Here is a 21812-nt window from a genome sequence, read left to right on the forward strand (position 1 = left end):
CAGGCCTAGCAACTTTGCGGATGCCATGAATTACGCAAAGGGAGCAGAAGCAGGCTTGTGGAGGCAAAGAGGTAATCAGGGGGCACCTCAGCAGCAGAGGCAGTATCAGAACCAACCATCTCAGTACCAGAATCAGCCACCTCAACATCAGAACCAGCAGCAGAGGTATGAAGGTGGAAACAGTGGGGGAAACAGAAAGGATCAGTACAAGGCAAGAGGTAAACAGTTCAAGAGACAGGGGAACAGTTCATCCAGTTCCAGTGGTTCGAAGCAATTCGGTTCAGGACCGAGTTCTGGGTCATCATCCTTGTACTGCAGCAAGTGTGGAGGAAGACACTCACCGGATCAGTGTGTGGGAGTCTTCGGCAATTGTAACACATGTCAGCAACCGGGACACTTCTCTAAAGTGTGCCCTCAACGTAATAGAGATAGAGCTCAGAGTGGGAGTTCGTCTAGACCTGCAGCTCAGCCGGAGAGGCAGTCGTCTGCAGTGCACTCTTTCCAACCCCAGCAACAGCAGAACAGACAGGGAGGTAGCTCTAGTGCAAATCAGCCTCCGAGACAGCAAGCACGAGTCTTTGCATTGACAGAGGATCAGGCTCAGGCAGCACCTAACGATGTCATAGCAGGTAACTGTTCGATTTTCGGTCATTCTGCTCATGTCTTGATAGATACAGGTGCTTCCCATTCCTTTATCTCTGAGAAATATGTGTTATTGCATGCTTTGCCAACTGAATTGTTGCCTACAGTAGTAGTTGTTACTTCACCTTTGGGTGGAGGAATTGTTTTTGTCCGACTAGTCAGGAACTGTGAATTTTGTTTCGAGGGGAATTTGTTAGAATTCGACTGTATTGTGCTTGGGTTGTCAGATTTTGATTGTATTGTCGGTATAGATGCTTTGACCAAGTACAGGGCAACAGTTGATTGTTTTCTGAAAGTTGTCAGGTTCAGACCTGAAATGGCAGACGAGTGGAAATTCTTTGGTAAGGGTTCTCGATCTAGAATTCCTTTGATTTCAGTGTTATCTATGACTCGTTTGTTACAGAGAGGTGCAGAAGGATTTTTGGTTTATGCGGTTGATGTACTGAAATCTAGCCCAGCTTTGGTTGACTTACCAGTGGTTAGAGATTTTGCTGATGTGTTTCCGGAAGATGTTCCTGGATTGCCACCCATTCGAGAGGTTGAATTCAGCATTGACTTAGTGCCAGGTACTCAACCTATTTCAAAAGCCCCTTATCGTATGGCACTTGTTGAATTGAGAGAGTTGAAGGAGCAGCTTGAGGATTTGATTGCCAAGGGATACATCAGACCTAGTGTATCACCTTGGGGTGCTCCTGTTCTATTCATTCGGAAGAAGGATGGTTCTATGCGGCTCTGTATCGACTACCGCCAATTGAATCAGGCTATAGTTAAGAACAGGTATCCTTTACCCCGAATAGATGACTTGTTCGATCAACTGCAGGGTTCTTCTGTCTACTCTAAGATTGATCTGAGGTCAGGCTACCATCAGCTGAGAGTGCGAGAGGAAAATGTTCCTAAGACCGCATTCAGAACGAGGTATGGTCACTTTGAGTTTATAGTCATGCCGTTCGGTTTGACTAACGCTCCAGCTGTTTTTATGGGTTTGATGAACCGTATCTTTCAGCGTTATTTAGATGAGTTCGTCATTATCTTCATTGATGATATTCTTATCTACTCGAAGAACCGTACTGACCATGCAGAGCACTTGAGAATCGTCTTGCAGATTTTACGAGTTGAGCAGTTGTTTGCCAAGCTATCGAAATGCGAATTCTGGTTAGATCGAGTTGTCTTTCTCGGTCATATTATTTCTGAAGATGGGATTTCTGTCGATCCCAGCAAAATCGAAGCGGTTATGAATTGGCCTAGACCGACATCAGTACCTGAGATCCGAAGCTTCATGGGTTTAGCTGGTTATTACCGTCGTTTCATCAAGGGTTTCTCGTCTATTGCCAAGCCTATTACCCAGCTGACTCAGAAGAATGCGCCTTTTGTCTGGACTTCAGATTGTGAGGCTAGCTTTGTTGATCTGAAGAGGAGACTGACCAGTGCTCCAATTCTTTCTATTCCGAAGGGTACTGGAGGTTTCACAGTGTATTGTGATGCTTCTAACCGAGGTTTGGGTTGTGTTCTTATGCAGCATAAGCATGTGATAGCGTATGCATCGAGGCAGCTGAAACCGCACGAGACTCGTTATCCGGTTCATGATCTTGAACTTGCAGCAATTGTATTTGCTTTGAAGATCTGGCGTCACTATCTTTATGGTGAGTCTTTCGAGATCTTTTCTGATCATAAGAGTCTTAAGTACTTGTTTTCACAGGCAGAGCTGAATATGAGACAGAGAAGATGGTTAGATCTGTTGAAGGATTTCGACTGTGAGATCAAGTATTATCCAGGGAAGTCGAATGCAGTTGCAGATGCCTTGAGCCGAAAGCTTTGTTCTTTATCTCTTTCAACTATCGGTGTTTCTCAGTTGGTCGATGATTTTTGCACTTCTGGTTTAGAGTTTGAAACAGATAGGGAGACTATCAGAGTGTTTGCTATTCAAGCCGAGCCGGAGTTGTTTGTTGCAATCAGAGAAGCACAGAAGTCTGAGCCGAGCATTCAGGTTTCAGTAGAGAAAGTCAGAACTGGGCATCAGTCAGAATTCCAGGTTAGAGATGACGTTTTGTTTGTGAATAACCGTATTGTTGTGCCTGATATTTCGGAGTTGAGACAGCGTATTCTCCGAGAGGCTCATTGCAGTCGGTTTAGCGTTCATCCTGGAGGTCGTAAGATGTACAACGATCTGAAGAGTCAGTTCTGGTGGAAGAGAATGAAGGACGATGTTGCGAGATTTGTATCTCGGTGTTTGAATTGTCAGCAAGTGAAAGCAGAGCGGAAGCGACCAGGTGGTCTTTTGCACAGCCTATCTGTTCCTGAATGGAAATGGGATCACATTTCTATGGATTTTGTCACGAAACTACCACGATCCGTTCGAGGATGCGATGCTATTTGGGTAGTGATCGACAGATTGACGAAGTCTGCGTGTTTTATTCCGTACAGGATGACGTATCGTCATGATCAGATGGCTGAGTTGTATGTTAGCAATGTTGTGAGATTGCATGGTGTGCCGAAGTCGATCGTTTCAGACAGAGATCCTAGATTCACTTCTCACTTCTGGCACAGTCTTCAGGGGGCACTTGGTACTCGATTGCATCTGAGTACAGCTTATCATCCTCAGACAGATGGACAGTCAGAGCGGATTATCCAGACGTTGGAGGATATGCTGCGAGCGGTAGTGCTAGACTTTGGCACTAGTTGGCAGGATTCTTTGCCTCTTGTCGAGTTTTCTTACAACAACAGCTTTCAAGCGAGTATCGGTATGGCGCCTTTTGAGGCTTTGTATGGTAGAAAGTGCCGATCTTCGTTGTTTTGGGATGAATTGTCCGAGTCACCAGATTTGGGACCGGAGATGCTTAGAGATATGGCAGAGCAGGTTAAGATCATTCAGACCAGAATGAAGTCAGCTCAAGATAGACAGGCGAAGTATGCGAATGTCAGACGTCGACCTCTGAGTTTTGAGCAGGGAGACCGTGTATTCCTTAAGATTTCTCCGTTCAGAGGCACCGTCAGATTCGGTAAGAGAGGAAAGTTATCTCCGAGATTCATCGGTCCGTACGAGATTCTCGAGAAGATAGGTGATCTTGCCTACAGACTTGCACTTCCTCCGTCTTTATCTGGTATTCACGACGTTTTTCACGTCTCTATGCTGCGAAAGTACCAACCAGATATTTCTCATATCCTTCAGCCTGACGAAGCCGAGTTAGACGAGACCCTGAGCTATTTTGAGCGACCGATTCAGATCCTTGATCGGAAAGAAAAGCAACTCAGGACCAAGTTGATTCCGTTAGGGAAGGTGCAGTGGAGCCGTCACGGTGTTGAGGAAGCGACTTGGGAGACAGAGTCTGACATGAGACAGCGTTTTCCAGAGCTATTCAGATGACGTGAGTTCTTCTTACTGTCTTTAGTTCTTTATTCTATCTTATGAGTTATGGTTCTTGTGGATTCGAGGACGAAATCTCTTCTTAGTGGGGGAGAATTGTAACGCCTCGTTTTTATCTTAATTGAATTTATTTGAGTTAATCAGAGATTACAGAGTTCTCGAGCCGGTTTGATTTTGATCAGGGTCCTTTTTGCAAATTTTGGAAATTTCAGGGACTAAAACGCAAATAGTTGATTTTATATATTATCTACACTTGATATTTATTTCACAAGTCACCTCCTTCCTCCTCCCAACCGTGAGCCCCCATTGAAGCTGCCCCTTTGAGTTTCCAAGCTCCCAGATTTCAGTCCAAGCTCGATCCGTCCGTTAGAAATTAATTCTGAAGGCAGATTATCGATCACTGCAGTGAGAGCTCTGTTATATTGTAATTATTTCTCCGATCGGATATGTTTTGTTTTTCGGAGGTTGTTAGAATCGATTTAGATTCTAGTATGTTGTTCTAGACAGAGTTCTGATCGTTTATTATCTGTCGGTTTTGAATTAGAGCGACGTTCGGATTTGTTATGATTTTTGGAAGCCATTTTTGAAAATGTGGATTTTGAGATTGATGGGTTTGCTTTGTTATTGTTGTTTTGGGCATTGAATTGAGTTGTTATCAGTATTGAACTGCTGTCTGCGTTGCCGGTTTGTTCAGTTTATAGCCGTTATGCCGTCGGTTTGAGTTTTGGGTTTTCGAATCGTTTTGGTATTGAGTGAAGCCTTGGCTTGTGAATGATCGTGATTGTTGATCAAATCTTGTATTCGTACAGATTCGTTGGAGTGTGTCGAGCCCTGTGTTAGCAGCATTGTTCATCGAGAGTTGGACGAAGAACGGTAAAGAGATTTCCTTGAACCGTTGTTTGTTGTTTAGGTTGTGTAGTTGTTTATACAATCTCTTTTGTAGCTTATCCAGAGTTGGAGCTACTGCATTGAAAGGTAAAAGCAGTCATCGTAGCGGGATAGCATACTCGGGACTGTTGGTTCTCGAGTTTCCCTTTTTAAATCACATATTGCATTGATACTTGTTCTAGCACGTGGAACTTGTAATTGTTGATTGATTGAGTTTTTGTTATATGGCTTATGTTTATGTTTCTGTTATGCATTCATCTTGAGCCTACTTTGATTTCAGCGGGCAGAACCGCCCTTTTTGTTAGACGTTTGGGAACTATGATTGAGTGGCCTAGGTTGTAGTATTTCGCCTAGTGCTAGCATACTCATTATGGTTGCTCAAAGTCTAGAGGAGTGGGATACGTGGCACCACCTCGATTGGGAGAGTCGGTGAGTCGTTACGTGATCTCATCCTCGGGATCCCAAAAGCAGAGCAATACTCCCGTGTTTATCAGAATCGATATCCTGGTTTTAAAGACATGCATATCATTAACTTCGACTTGAATATGTGGTTTGATAGCATGTTGTATATTCATTACCTGATATGTTGCTTTTACTGGGATTATCATTCTCACCGGTTATCCGGCTGTTGCTTTGTTTTGTATGTGTACTTGGCAACAGGTGGGGCAGGAACAAGTCAGAAGAGGCGTGGTTAGCTTTGAGGGCAAGTAGTAGAAGTGAGACTCGGTTTAGAAGTCGAATTAGCATGTTTATCTAGTTTAAGATTGAAGCATGTTAGAACTCAAACTTGATATGTTTTGTTATTCGAATTAGTTTGTATTCGGATTGTAATCTGAAATCGAAGTATGTTGTTGTTGTATCGATTTATACTTCTGGTTGTTTTTAGGCCTTCTGAAAGCATGACTTGTTATGGCATGTTTCCCTACACCCTGTTATTGCAATTGTATTTGAAGGCTTGTCGGACCAAGCGCGGAATCCCTTTTCTTTTTCTGCAGCCTGAGCATTTCTGCCCTGGCCTTCCGCGCGCGGGCGAGGCGTTCCTCGCGCGCGCGCGAGGCCTCCGTTGGGCCTCGGGATCGTTTGCCCGCGCGCGCGCGAGCTTGGTTCCTCGCGCGGGCGCGGGCGTTTTAAAAAAAAAAAAAAAAAAAACTTTGAATTGTTTTACTCTTGGATTCTTGTTCGCTTACTCGTTGTTTAATCCGAGATTGGTGGTTTAGAATCGAGGTCTCACAATATTCTTACATGGACTAAAGTTGATTAATTTATTTTATGTTTGTCAGAAAAAGGTGTGTGTCGCAGCCATCCGGAACAGAAGGCTTAAACTTCCTGATGAATTTAATGACTTGTATGAGATCAATAACGACAGGAAATCAGCGAATCAATCAGAAGTTTTACCACACACCAATGCTTTCAGGTTCCCTCATTTTCAAAGGAATTTAAATTTGTACTTTAAAAAGGTCAGTTCAACAATATAAAATTAAGAATTGTTTAATCCTGAATTCCCTAGGACATGTCTTATTAATGGAAAAGAACAAATAGGAGCTCCAAGCTATGGCCCGAGAACTCAGTGAAATCAATAAAGGTCAGCCCATTCTGTTAAATCTTTTGCTAACTGGAACTAGATAAACTTGTTAGAGGAGAACTACAAACTCATAAAATATCCTGCCTGTGTGTTCATTTGTTAACATGATAATTTGTTCAAGAGAAACATGGCTTATTTATTCCTTCTCACAGTGAATATACGTGACTCTTTCCTTCAGGTTATTTTTTTCATTTTATGTTTTTACAAAACTTACGAACTTTTGCTTGGTTTTTGTGATTTCATTGGGTTTTTCTTTTTTCTCTTCTCGTTGTGTAGGTATTTTTCTTTTGCTTCCGAAATGTTTTTAAGGCCCTTAAAGGTGATCATTGTCTTCTAAATGAAGAGAAATTAATAGAGCTTTATGTATCTGAGCATTGCATCATAGATATATTGGTTGAGAACCAACTTATGTAAATTCTGTGCCGTGTTTCGTGTATTTTTGCTAGATTTCTACTACTTTTTAAATTCTACATAGGCTGCTCTATCAAAATTAAAAAATTTAAGAAGATGAAGGACGCACTGGACCAAGATACTTAATACACTGTTGCTGAAGCTTTTACCGAGGGCACTTCTCCATGAGATTGAGCTCTTTACCTTCTCTTATGTCTAGCCTGAAAGAATTTACATCGTTTAGAAAATACAATAACATTGAAGGCCAGCCTCTTGAATAATAGTTTATGGAAGTTTAAAAGATAATTACCAGTAGAAGAAGGGCTCTTTACTTTGAGAATTCAATCACTTCACATAATAGAAATGTAGATTGTGCCCATAGCGGTGCCTTGGATCAATCTGCTCGATGCCAATTACCAATTCAGTTAAATCAGTATATTTTTCAGTTTGATATAAGTTTTTAAAAGACAGAAGAGATAATTGATTCACTTACAGCTTCAAGCCAATGTTGTAAGGCAAGTTTCTGAGCTTTCCCATTCTTTGACAATCCTTTTCCAACCTGGAATCGGTAAGATAAATCGCATAAGTTTATGAATGAAAATTAGAAAAAGTATATTTTGTGGACGCTTATGTATGTTTTAATTGAAAGCTTACCTTAGCAGCCCTTGTTCTTGCTCTTGACCACCGTGAAATAGCAGTCTCATGTTTCTCAAGATCAAAGAAAGAAACCGAACTGTGCTTAAGAATATTACATTTCTTTTCTTTTTTCTCTGTGTGAAGATCGATTAGGCATGTAAAGGAATGTAATGCTTTAGTTTTTTTCTGTCCACTGACTGAAGTTTGGTATAGGTCACGATTGTTGTTGTTGCGGTTCTTGGAGGGCTTCCATTGGTAGTAACCTTGACGTAAGTGTGTCATTAAGTTGTCTGTTATCAGCCACCTACCATTTTTCCATCTCCAATCTTGTTATTCATGAGCTTGATTTCTCTTTAATTTCCTACAGTCTAGTGTACTCAATGAAGAAAATGGTGGCTGACAAGGCCTTGGTATGTCATTAATTATGGTTTTTTGTCAGGCTTTGTTCAGTGTTGATATTGTATTCTTCAAGAAATTGCTGATACAAATTGATCTACAGGTGCGTAGGATTTCAGCTTGTGAAACTATGGGATCAGCAACTACCATTTGCAGTGATAAGACATGAACTTTGACATGGCCGAGATGAACATGAAGGATTCGATTATTTGTTATATTTGAATGATTTTTGTTATATTTGAATGATTTTTAATATTGAAATATTATATATTAGATTTAATTTTCAAAAATTTTGAATATTGAGTGATAATATTGAAAATTTGTGAATTAAATTTTTTTTTTGTTTTTAATTTGAGAGAAGACAACGCTTTTTAAACGTTGTCATAGGTGAAAAAAGCGTTGTCATTACTAAGCGTTGTCTTTTTCAAATATTACTGCGTTGTCTTTGCTCAAAATGACAACGCTTTTTAAGTGTTGTCTTTGACCGCGACCTTTCACAATACTATCTACGACAACGCTTTTTTGTGACAAAGACAACGCGAAAAAAGCGAAAAAAAAGCGTTGTCGTTTTTAGATACAACAACGCTTAAAAAAGCGTTGTCTTTTCCAGAAACGACAACATTTTTTTCGCGTTGTCTTTGAGCGTGGTCTTTTACAATACTGGCTACGACAACGCTTTTTCGGGGACATTAACAACGCGAAAAAAGCGTTGTCTTTGACCGTTTTTCTTGTAGTGATCATTAAAGTGCACTAAGCACACATAGTTTTGATGCGTGAAGCTTATTCAATGCATGGAGCCCCATTCACAAGATCGAGACAATCGTAATTTTGGTCATATATATATATATATATATATATATATATATATATATATATAATATGATTTTGATAAGTTATATTGTGGAATTTCAATTTTAATATTTTATTTTTATTGTTTTTTGTTGTTGCAATCTGATATGAATTTAGGGGGGGAAAAAAAGAAAAAAGAGCCACTCTCCATAAGTTTGGCACCTACACGTGTGAGTTAGAGAAAAAAGGTCCCATCAAAGTACTTAAAAGATTTTTGGCGCACTAACTAACCGACTGGAAGGAAATATAACATGTGGAAGGAGAATCAAAAGGGATATGCAGTTGTTCAAAAAAAAAAAAAAAAGATATGCAGAAAGTGTTTTCCTATTCATTCATTGTGCTTCCTTTTAGTGCTTTCATTTCTACTTGTAAAACTCTTAAACAAGTCTCCGATTGATTTAATATTCATCAATCTATCTCATTGTAATTCTTAGTGCGTGTGCACACATCACAATCTAATTAGTTTTTTTCGACGTGATGATAATGTAAAAGTCATATCAATACTTTCATAGAAAAACGATCGATAATCGAAATTTAAACATGAATGACCAAAATTACAATTTTTCATTGACAAGAATCGCCCAATTTAATGTAGTAGTCATTTCTCCATATTGTTCCTACGGAATTTTGTTTTTATATCATTTGTATATGTAATTATTTATTTCAGTTTTAAATAATTTGATAATTCATTAATCATTCGTTTTCAAATATTATAAGTTATAACCTTCTCAACAAAATATCACACCCAAAACATAATCAATCGTTATCGGAGTGTATTCAATTCAGATATATAATAACTTTTAGTGATTTTTTAAATGATAAACTTTTGTGGATCTGATAGATTTTTATTGACTTTCATAAAATCTCAGAGATTTTCAAACAGATTTATGTGGACTTGGATAGACTTTTTGCAAGATTTTTATAGACATTTGTAAATTTTCATTGAATTATATGGATTTTATTTCTTGAATTATACCTTATTGCTTTTAATTGATTTATTTGCACTAACAATTATTCAATATATTGTTGAGGTGCAATAACTTTCCTTACTTAGTAGCGATCAAATCATCTCGTTTGGGCTTCTGTGCGATTTAAAAGATTTGAGTTGCATCATTACCATCAACTGTAGCTTTTGGTAAAGAACTAAGCGATCGGTCATATAATTAGTAGTACAGCCAATATCACGTGTTCAATTCTCATATATTGCAAGGAGTGAAATTATGGGAGAAAGATTTTTGTGGTGCGATAATTGTCTCTGGTGGGTAGAGCGGTCGAATCATGACGCTTAAACTTCTGTGCGGTTTAAAAAATATGAGTTTTACTATTACCACCAGCATAGCTTTTGGTAAAGTGATAAACACTCAATCCTACAACTGGTATCAGAGACAAGGTCATGATTTTGATTCTCATTAATTGTAATGAGTATAATTATTGGGAGGGAGATTGAGTTGTTGTGTTGTTTAAAATATTTGAGTTCTGCCATTACCACCAACTATAACACTTAGTAAAGCGGCAAACGACCAGTCCTACAACTGGTATCAGAGACAAGGTCATGAGTTCGATTCACATTGATTGCAAGAAGTGCAATTATTGGGAGGGAGACTGTTGAGGTGCAATAATTGTCCTACTTAGTCGAGCGATCGAACCATGACAATTGGATTGCTGTGTGATTTAAAATATTTGAGTTGTACTATTACCATCAGCTATAGTTTTTGAAATCACTCAGTCCTACACATATAATTTAATTATTTAAAATTTATAAATTGTTTTAATCCTTACATTTAAGCATATATATGTTGGCTTCTTTATATACCATTAAAAAAAATTTAAAAAAAAAGAGTCATTGTATTAAATCAGTATTCTTGTGTTTGAATTTATAATACATATTTTCGTGTCAAAAAAAATTTAAAAATATTATTTACAATTATGTAAATATAATTTTATATGGTAGTTTACAGAATAACTAAAAATACGAAAAAAAAAATTAAAAAATAAATTTTTATTCAAAAAGTTAATAAAAAAAATTAAATTTTATTTATTAAAAAATTTATTATGACTTTCAACTCTACTGGTTAACAAAATTTTATGATTTTTATAATAATTTTATTTAAAAAACTCATAATTATAATTTGTTTTTTATTTCAAACTATTATAAAAAAATTTAGTGCATTAATAATATAGAAAATATTGGTACCTTGTTCGACCAAAAAAGGAGAAAAAAATAAAGAAATAAAGAAATAATTAATGCACTAAATTTTTTTATAATAGTTTGAAATCAAAATCAAATTATAATTATGAGTTTTTTAAATAAAATTATTATCAAAATCATAAAATTTTGTAGAAAATATTGGTATCTTGTTCGACAAAAAAACGAGAAAAAAATAAATATATAAAGAAATAATTAACTTGTGCAAATATAGAAATACATTTTGAAGAAAGAAAAAGTTTGTTCACGAGTTATAAGTTTTAAAAATTCATACAAATTTTTGGGTTGAATCAAAGACAATTGTTGATAATTTATAGTTGTACTTTATACTTTAATATTGGTATATTAATCAATTCCATAGAGTTGCTAAAAATCCATTGAAATTCTGAATACATCCAGACTTTTATAGAGTTTTTATTTAAAAGTCAAGGTTGAATACTACCTAACTTTTAAAAACTCTACAAAAGTTTGTTTTGAATACCACTAGACTTTTATTGAGTTTATAAAGTCATGATTGGTATACTAGAATAGAGTAAGATAAGAACGAAATCAAATTTGAAATATAATAAGAATTGGAATTGAATGATGGGTCTATTCCATTCAAATGATTTGTACCAAAAAGATGAAATAAGTATGAAATGAAATAATTTTTTAATTATCAAATAATTTCTTAACTAAAATTAGAATGAAATTATTATTAATTATCAAATAAATTCTTAACTAAAATTCAAATAATAACGACTAAAAAAATGTTGCTATTATTATTATTATTATTAATTAATTAAATTTATAGATATTAATACTATATTAATTATCATACAATTACCGTAAACTAATATAACTATTAATCTTAATTTTATTATTATTAGTATTTTTTAAAAAAATAATTTTATTTCAATAAAATATTATAAGAATTATTATTTAAAAATTATTTTATTATTTATTTTTGTATTATTGTTACATGATTATTAATTTTAATTATTAATATTATCATCATTAATTATTTAATTATCATTATTTTTTATATTTATAAATGATAGTGATTTTTTTTAGTAAAATAAATGATAGTGATTTGTGTGATAATATGATATTATTTTAATTTTTTTATTATTATTATTATTAATTAGATATATGTTTATATTGGTGAAGCCAATAAGGAAAAGATTTTATAAATATGGAAGTAGTACCAGTAAGAATTGTCATTCACATCCAAAATATATGGATTTATAATATGGAAGTAGTATAAGTAAGAATTGTCATTCACAACCAAAATATATAGAATGACTATTCCTATTTATGTGAATGAACATTCCCATTGCAAAGACAACCAAACATTGATGTAAGGAATGAGGAAAGTGTCGATGTTACACACGGGGTAGTATCCCGTGTGCAGCTGTGTGGCCAGAAATTAGCCACACAGGCAAAATTATGTGTGCCCCACATCAAATCATGATGTGGGGCTCACATGATTTTGGCCAATAAAAGTCATCCACGCTACACACAAGGCGACTTTTCTTTGAGATGAGAATCACCATTCCATTCATATCTCATTTTCATCTACCAAGCATGTCCTAAAAGTCTAGATTGATAACCCTAGATTCTTAAACTCCATGTGACTCTTTAAAAGTCATTGATTTGCTACATTTTCAAATCTTACACATATGACAAGTGACAAACCATCCATTTCTATACTTGTATTTTTTTTTTTTGACGGAATGTATAATTTGTCTCAAAATAACGACAGAAATTATAATCTTATCATCAAACAACGACAAAATTTTAATTCCGTCGTTATTTAGTAACAGAAATTAACATTTTGTCGCAAAGTAATATTAATAATATAATTTAATTTTTGTCGTTAAGTTGTGACGACTCTTATATTTTTTTGTCGTTGATCTCAAATTTTCTATACATCACCTTACTCCATGTTTGATGGTGAGTTTCTTGTGTTGCAAAATAGTTTTTCGAGTCCTTACAAATTTTGATAAGATGAACATGGGATATTAATGGATATTGTTTTGACCAAAATTATAAAATAACTAATCACATTATTTCATTTGAAATTTAATCATAACTAAGCTCGACGACTAGTTTCTAAAACATAATTTCGAATAGTTCCGTTTATTATTTTATAATAATAATAACAATAATATTAACAACAACAATAATAATAATAATAATTTGAATGCCATAAAATAAGATTTGAGACTTTAATTTTGTAATTTTTTTTAAAATATCTAGTAGGTTAAAGAAATATTTTAGACTTTCACTTTCACCAAACATGTTAAAAGGCATAAACCCATTAACCATGTTTAGAGAATCAAAATAAGATGTGAAAGCAACAGGGAAGTCACAATAAATGTTCCAAATACATTAACATTCATGTTCTTAGACTTGTGGCTTAGCAATTGAACTCACACTGGGCTCATCTTCATCATTTGTTGAGTCCCCTTTTCTGGCTTGGCAAAATTTACATCTCCGTCTTCTTTGATCGTGCCTACTTTCTCATGATCTTCCTGCTCTCGAGTCTCGACTGCATCCAAGAATTAGTGACCCTCGGACCTCTTTTCATCCAAAGCCTTGTTAATATTGTCAGAATTCAGGGCTTCTCCTTCTTGTTCTCCATGATGGAATGCATCTAACAGCTTGTGATCCTCCGAACTTGCTTGATCCAATGCCTGGTTGAACTTTTCCGAATCTATGTTTTCTCCATTTTCAGAAGCCTCTTCCATGGAAGCAGCACTCTTCTTTTGGTTGACTGAGCCAGTTCCACCATTTTGCTCACGATTTCTCAATATGTTGAGATGTTTCTTCCCCTTTATATGAGTGTCCATGATTTTGCTAGACAAAGTCCCTACCTGACACATGTCGCACCAAAACTTACAAGGCTTCTTCTTTGGATCCTCATTCTTTTGTAAATTTCGAATTGCTTCTGATGGAGTTTTCTTCCAATGTTCTGATTTTGGGTTTTCTAACAATAGCAAATCATACTTCTTCAATGTTGCCTCCCCTGCCTTCTCAGATAACAAAGATTGAGCTTCATGTTCTACCGCTTCCTCTTCCCCTGGATCAATGGTCCCAGCAACACGATTTGACTTCGAAGCTTTACAGGTTAAAAGTCCAATGATAAAGTTTTTCGCACCTCTCTGAGCTATCAATGCAGTCTCTTTCAACTTGTGTTTCTTTCCAAGCACATGTCCTTCTAGAGCCTTTTCGCTGGTGGCACTAACTTGGCAAAGGGCACAACTCCACTCTTTAGATTTCTTGTTCGCAATAATATCAGCAGGAAGCTCTTCGGGTGGTGCTACGGCCTTCCTTTTTGATCCAGATACATTTTCATCTGGCCTCGTCTACAAGATTTAAACAATCCATAAATGTTATTATAGTCACAGTAGGGAAGATGAAATGTGGGGTAGAATAAGAAATTAAATGAAGGGGACCATTCACTATGTTGTTTATCACCAATTCAGAGAGGGGAGATGAACAAAAACTCGAACAAAAAACCTAAAAAAGTAACATACAGTTGAGAAAGAGACAAATATAAACGTTGCAGGAAAAAAACCCAAAAAAAGAAAAGCCCATAGTTTTAACGAGCAATTTATCAATAGAATACAGGGAGTGGAATGTTAGGTAAAACTGTAAAAGTGCTCCTACGAATAATACTTCCTGTGTCCCTCTGTTTCGATTAAAGACTCCATCCTGTAAATTCCTTCTCCCACATCTCATTTTAGGCAACTTCAATGATGGTTCATGGACCATGGTTCGTTTCTTAGGAAACTCAATTTTAGAGAACCATAGTGAACTTGTGATTGTTTTCACTCAGATGGCATCATAAGTGTCACATTCATATAGTAACTGTCAAAAATGATAAATATGCCATGTTTATCTTTCATACACTAGACTAATTGAAAGAGCTCTGACATCAATAAAATTTAGTAGGTAAAATAGAGTCGATCACTACTTCAATCACACCATTCATTTACATGCATGATATGAGGAAAGGAGCCTGTTGAAATAACAGTAAACATTGTATCCTCTTTCAAATTTGCCACACATTTTGGCATATTTTAAAAAAATGATGTGCCCATAAGTCATCGCAAAACTTACAAATACTATTTGGCATGTATCTACTTACAGGTACCAAATAGCCAAGAGTATAACCACATAGCGAAATACCTACAATGACCCTTTATGTACTTAAAACCGACCGGGGTAACACATTATTAGAATCATCACAAAATTTAGTTTTTAGACACTCACACGCAAAAGACAGATCGAGGGATATACTAACGAGCAAAAAAATTCTTTCTTTTTCTTTTGTAACTTCTAATGCAGGCTTAACCTCTGAGATCCTCAGGTCAGCAGAACTTCTCTGATAGGGCGAAGCATCCAATCCTCCATTCTCATGCCTCCCTCTATGCTTTTCCTTATCCTCAAGTGTCATACCAAGTTTTTCCTCTGCAGACCATGCTTCTGCTCTTGTTCCCAAATTCGAAGACCTCATCGGAGATTCCAACCTCATTACTGGCAATGAACCATATGGAATCCCATCTCTGCCTCTCCGTAGAGCCACTTCCCTCTCCATCATCAACTCCCTCCTCACCTCTGCTTCTAGAACACGTCTTCTCATGATCTCTTGCATGATTATGTCCTCCCTAATCCTTTCCTTCTCAATTTCCCATCGAATCGCCTCGTGCAAGTCTTGAGGATGAGAATGAGGGTGACGGAGATCACGGGGATAGTCATTTCGGATGTATCCGTGCTGAAGCCACCTGAATTCTGGGTCCTTATGCCCACCTGAAACAACATCAAAATAGTCAAAACTAACCCATCAGAGATAGAATTTCATGACTCATCTCATGTATTAGTATCAGTTATTATCAATGTACGAGAACTACATGACAAACTAATCAAATACAAAAAGTTAATGCAACATTCCAGAATAAAACCAACACTTCCAATACAGCACATTTTCACTGTAAAGTTAACAATTGAAAAGACAAGGTAATCAATTCCCCACATATGAAACATCAAATTTAAAACGACTCAACCATCCTGACTTTGTCCATGCTACAACGGGAGTGCTACACCCGGTGTAGTTCATGCAAGATGTTCATCATACGTGGGGTCCACATTTTTTCATTTCCAAACCAGATCTTCACGTAAAGACTTTTGAAAACTACATCTAGAGTAAACATCTTTCGCATAAAAAAGACTTTTGAAAACTACATCTAGAGTAAACATCCTTTGCATAAAAACAAAATATGTGGGGTCCATATTTAATTTTTTTTTATTTTCCAGTCAGATTAACATCTTTTGAAAACTATCAAGAGCAAACATCTTGCATGAAAACACAATATCTGGAGTTCATTTTTATTTTTATTTTGTTTTTCAAGTCATACGCGCTAGTGGGAGCATCTTTAGAAAACCACATCCAGAGTAGCTCCCACTGTAGCATAGCTAACCATCCTCTAGAATACATGTATCCTAAATGGGTACATAAAAAAATCGAGAAAATTAACACCCAATAGCTCAATCGAAGATCAAAGCAAAGTGGGAGAGTGTATGGACCTCCATGAGCTTGTTCTGTTGAAATATAGTAACCGGGGGAGATGGGATGAGGAATGTGAGGCGTATCTTGTTGATTGTTGCCGCGATTTCTGGCGTCCATTGTTCTTCAGAAACGATGAACACGTGAATAAATCACAACAAAGAGGGGAGATTTTCGGGATTAGGGTTTTGAAGCTCCATTCTTTTTACCTTCATTCGCACGCACATCATCGCTAAGTGTGGAGGTACGACCCATACCCATACTGATAGTGTGTCTGAATAAGTTTTTCAAAATATGACAAGATATTAAATTATTAACAAAAGACACAAGGTCATTTGGTCAAATGTTTTTAAAAAAAAAAAAAAAAAAAAAACTTAACATGTGTATATCTATATATTTTTTGAAGCAACAGAAGAATATAATTAATTAAAGATGAGAAACAATGTTAGGATCACAAACAATTTTAGAGTGTAGAGGGGGTGGGGTGAATACATTTTGAAAAAAAAATTTAGAATGAGCTGATTTGATGATTGAATTCCAAACTTATCTTGATGCCTAATGAAAGCAGTGTTCTAAAAATCCTCGCGCCGCTCACCGCCCCCTTTAGTGGCTGGACATCGCCCGCTTAACTGCCCGCCTAAGCAGCTGAGGCGCCGCCTAGGCGGTCAAGTTATTATGAAAAAAAAACTTAAGAGAAAATAAAGGGCCCAGAACGAGAGAGATAGAAATAAAAACAAAAAAAGGTGGAAGAAAAGCAGAGAAACGAGAAAAGAGAGGGCCGAGAACGCCACAGTCTTCAATCTTCAAGCTTCTTGTTGTTAGCCGCCCAACTCTCGCCGCCCCTTTCACGTGAGAGACTATATTATTAAAATTTTACAAGAATTTCATACAAAAACTAAAAAAACATATGACATAAAAATATATTATAGTAAAACTCATAAATATCCCAAGATATTTATTTTTTAGGTTTTAAAAAAAATCGCCTAGGCCCCGCCTAGGCGGCTAGGTGCTAGGCGGTGAGTTGCCGCCCGCCTACCGTCTAACGTTTTTTAGAACATTGAATGCAAGTTAACAAATAATAAATGTATGGAAATATGTCAAGAGACAGATTCTAAACACTTAGGCTCAGTTTGGTACGGGTGATGAGATAAATAATATATAGATAAGTAATGTAATGTAAAAAAAATTAATAAGAAAGGATAGTAGATATTTGATTTGATTTGATTGATATATTATAGTTTATTTGATTTGATTGATTAAATTTTATATAAAAATGGTAAATTATCATATTATCTTTTTAATAATAATAAAAAAATATAAATAATATTATTTATAAGGGATAATATAGTAATTTCAATTCAATGATTTGATTGATGTAAGATAAATAATTAATGATTTGATTGATGTAAAATTATAATTAATAGATGGATAAATAATATGACGAGAAGAACGTGTGATTAGACAGGATAATTTTATACATAGATTATTAATAACGGTACCAAACGTAGCCTTAGTCTAAATGTGTATGCAAGACTGATAGTTTGTAGATAGATTGATAAAAGACACATTAAGATGTTTATGGATGTTCGAAGAAAGGATAACACTAGAAGACTTTGAATTTTATAACGCAATTGCAATACCCCAATCCAAGGACAGGACTTACACATAACAGCCTATTTTAAAACTCCTAGTTTACAACTCAGTTTCAGTCCTAGACTGATAAGATACAAGTGTTACAAACTCGATTTGAACTTGCACAAAAATGATCCAATAACTGTTTAATTGTTGTGCTTCGAGTTTCTTGATCATATTGCTTAACAGACTTGAAGGCTTGAATTTTCAAATTATTCGCGGGAGCAAAAGTTGTTTCTCGAATGATCAAGATGCCTATTTATAGGCTTCGGAATCCAACGGTCATAATTTTGAAATGTTTCTTATAGGATTTGAATTATTCTCGTTGCTTCGTCATTTTCACCGACATTCTCTGTGCTCAACATCTTCTGGGATCGCGACGTTATGATCCTGGGATGTCAGAGTACGGAAAACTTTATCCAATCCAAGTCGCGATGGTAGACTCATGCAGTATGTGTGGTGTTCCAATCGATCGGTCTAATTCTTTGGTACTTGTCTTTGCAATATCAGTTTGGTAGCTTAGTTTATTACTTTTCTTCATGACATTAGTTAGGTATCTAATGCGAAGGTTCAGTTTGGATCTTTTCTTCGAAGGAATCAGTTTAGCTATCTTAAAGTCGCGCTTTTCTTGGTAAAAGCAGTTTAGCGCTTTTCTTAATAAACTAGCTATTTTCCTTGAAGACTCGGTTTGGTGCTTTTTCTTTATAGTTGGTTTGAAGCAGTTTAGCTCTTCAGTTTGGCTCCTTTCGAGATATTAGTTTAGTTCGTATAAACACCAAAACTTAATTCTCAGTTTGGCTCCTTTCGAGATATCAGTTTAGTTTGTATAAAAACCAAAACTTAGTTCTCAACAAACAACCACAACAGAAATAAAGGAAGGCGAATGAGTAACTCAACCTTCCCGACCAGACAAAGAACCAGCTGCTCGTGCTAGCTTATGAGCAACTTGGTTCACTGATCTACGAGCAAAAACAAAATAACAAGAGTGCAATTCAAAAGTTAGGAATCTATATTCTTCCACGATTAACCCCGCACTGGAAGAATCCGGGGTCTTAGTCTTCAAAGATTCAATCACACTTGATTCTAATATGATATTCGAAAAATAAAGATATTTGAGTCAACTAAGAGCTTCACGAATGCTCAAAATTTTGGCTTTCATTGGATCAAAAGCACCTGGAAAGCATCCATGAGTAACTGCGATTGTAAGTCCATTACCATCCCGAAGTAAGCACCCAAATCCCATACAAAGAGGGGCATTAAAAATTGTCGCGTCTACATTGCATTTGAGATACTGCATCGGTGGTTTACTCCATTTGAACAATGAAAAATTACTTTTTGAACATTCAATCGAAATGTTATCGATAAAACACGTGGTACAATCGTGTGTTGAATTATGTGTGCAGGTCTATTCTTGCAAAGAGATTCTTTGCGGATGGATTTCATGAATAAACTTGTATAAAAACAGTTTTTTTAAAAAAATGTATGAGATTAATTTTTATAAACTTTGTACTAACCTATTCTTGCAAAGGACTGGAGGTTTGTACACATGAGACTCCACAAATTTTTTGTGGGTTAAACGTGTATGAGTGAGAGTAGTATTATGATGGTGATCTCTCGAGAAGTTAAGTACTTCTAGATTAGTATTAGGATGTGTGAACTTCTGGTGCGTGAAGAGTAGTATTAGGATTGGTTGACCTCTTGAGAAGTTCTAGTATGTCGAACTACTGACGTTGTGGGCTTTAAATAGATAAGACCTATATAGGGGCTAGGTTGGGCTTCAGCTCAATCTAGCCCAGCCCATATATTGTGTGTGTGTATATATATATATATTTATATATTTCTGTATTTATTTAGTTGGGCTTTTTAAATTATTGATATACACATGGGGCTTTTAAATTTTTTACATATATCATTCATTTTGTGGAACATTCAATATTGACAATTCTAAGATATTGAGTAGAAAATAACATTATAATATATTGTAAATCTAATTCAAAATGTTATGCTTTATAAAAAATAATATTAATTAATTAATTAATCATTCAAGTTATTTTAAACATAAAAAATAATTAATTCATTAACCAATCAAATTTTCATTAAATTTTTGATAAAATATAATTTAATCGCTGAAATACATTCACTGCTAGATTTAGATAATATTTATAGTACCAAATTTAGGACTTTGATATATTAAAATTTTGTATCATTACTAGCATGACTGATATTCAATTTTTTAAATAAAACACAAATAAGTTAAAACATATACATATGTGGATAATAAATATTTTTTTAAAAAAATAAGACAATAAATATTAAAATACACATAAGATGTACTCTACAATTTTTATTCATAAATTTTTCATGTAAAAATTATCCCTCCAAGAGAAAATTATTGGTCCGTACCTGGATATAAGGCTATAAAAGAAGGACATCAGATCTTAACGGGTAATATTATTTATGCTGGGGATAAGACTGACGGTAAGAACATGAGACTGATCTCAAAGGGATAAGAGACAACACCAGTAGTAAGACACGTCCATCCCTAGACTCATGAGCTTAAATACCCTACTCATGTGTGTCGTCACAAATATAAGAAAATAAAGTTACGTCCAGGGGCGTACCCAGAAATTTTGGTCGGGGGAGGGGGGGGTGCACAATTAAGGACAGAGCTATGTGTTGTTCCGCCCGCGTGGTCGCTTGGGTGACCTACTTTTTTTCCTTACTTTTTATACATTAAATTTAGTCCACTTTGTCAATATATGAACAATTTTAAAAATAAAAAGACAAAATCTCAACACATAAACAATAGAGAGCTTAAAAGAAATAAAAATCTGCCTCCGTTATTGGATACAATTCATAAAAAAATCATGAATGTGCATTTTATATAAACTAAAAAAAACGACCAAAAAAGTTAAAACATTATCATCAATTCATAATAACTCATTATACAATTATTTGATGAGTTGCTAAAAATATTTTCTTTAGAATATAATACATAAATTTTACTTAAAATTGACATGTACCATATTCTATTTTATTAAAAAAATAATATAAGTATATACTAATAATTTATTTAAAAATTTGAGGGACGGGGGGCGGGGGGGGGGGGGGGGGGGGGGGGGGGGGCATGCCCCCTGGACCCTACATGGGTCCGCCCCTGGTTACGTCTTTGATAACATCTATAACTTTTGACCTAGTAGTAAACAATTGATTCTAAAAATTTTATTTTGAAAAACATAAACTTTATGATTAAAAAAACTATGGAAAAAAAAACTGCACATCACATCTCACTTGGATTATGGAAGGTCTGTGTTTGGTGCAAGAAAAATGTTTGGGAATTCATGATATCTATTCGGATTTTCTATTGGCGGTGCAAACAGCCACTAAACCAGCAGAGGATTATAACTATATGGGCGCGCTTGCTAAAGATGTGAATGATCTAATGACTTCTCGTCATATTATTAAGATAAATCATTTTCGTCGATCCGCTAATATCATAGCGCATAGGCTAGTTTCTTTTACTATTTCATCCCCCTCCTCTTTTGTTTAGGAGTCAGGGACGTTACCGACTTGGTTAGTAGATCTTGTATTAGAAGACTTAAACTCTTCTTAATAATATTACAAGTTTTACTGTAAAAAAAAAAAAAAAAAAAAAAAAGAAATGAAGCATTTTTTTTAA

The 21812-nt window shown here is 35.5% G+C and overlaps 1 protein-coding gene across 1 annotated transcript; it reads right to left on the reverse strand.

Annotated features, from left to right (window-relative positions):
* Positions 1–13152: 13152 nt before the first annotated feature.
* LOC140892663 (uncharacterized) lies at positions 13153–16751 on the reverse strand. The gene is made up of 3 exons (XM_073301612.1): positions 16522–16751; positions 15242–15747; positions 13153–14300 (listed from the first exon to the last, which is right to left on the reverse strand). Exons 1-3 carry the CDS (start codon positions 16619–16621, stop codon positions 13497–13499), a joined length of 1410 nt encoding a protein of 469 aa, XP_073157713.1. The 5' UTR covers positions 16622–16751; the 3' UTR covers positions 13153–13496.
* Positions 16752–21812: the final 5061 nt, after the last annotated feature.

This window comes from Henckelia pumila, chromosome 3 (assembly GCF_033568475.1).
Source record: "Henckelia pumila isolate YLH828 chromosome 3, ASM3356847v2, whole genome shotgun sequence".
Taxonomy (NCBI): domain Eukaryota; kingdom Viridiplantae; phylum Streptophyta; class Magnoliopsida; order Lamiales; family Gesneriaceae; genus Henckelia; species Henckelia pumila.

Bases quoted from the DNA above. Each gene is read 5' to 3' on its own strand.
- LOC140892663 (XM_073301612.1), bottom strand. From the start codon at position 16,621: ATGGACGCCAGAAATCGCGGCAACAATCAACAAGATACGCCTCACATT. The intron at 15,748-16,521 runs GTCCATACACTC...ATGTTGTTTCAG, and splicing joins AACAGAACAAGCTCATGGAG to GTGGGCATAAGGACCCAGAA. The intron at 14,301-15,241 runs GTTAGTATATCC...TAAATCTTGTAG, and splicing joins AAGAAAGAATTTTTTTGCTC to ACGAGGCCAGATGAAAATGT.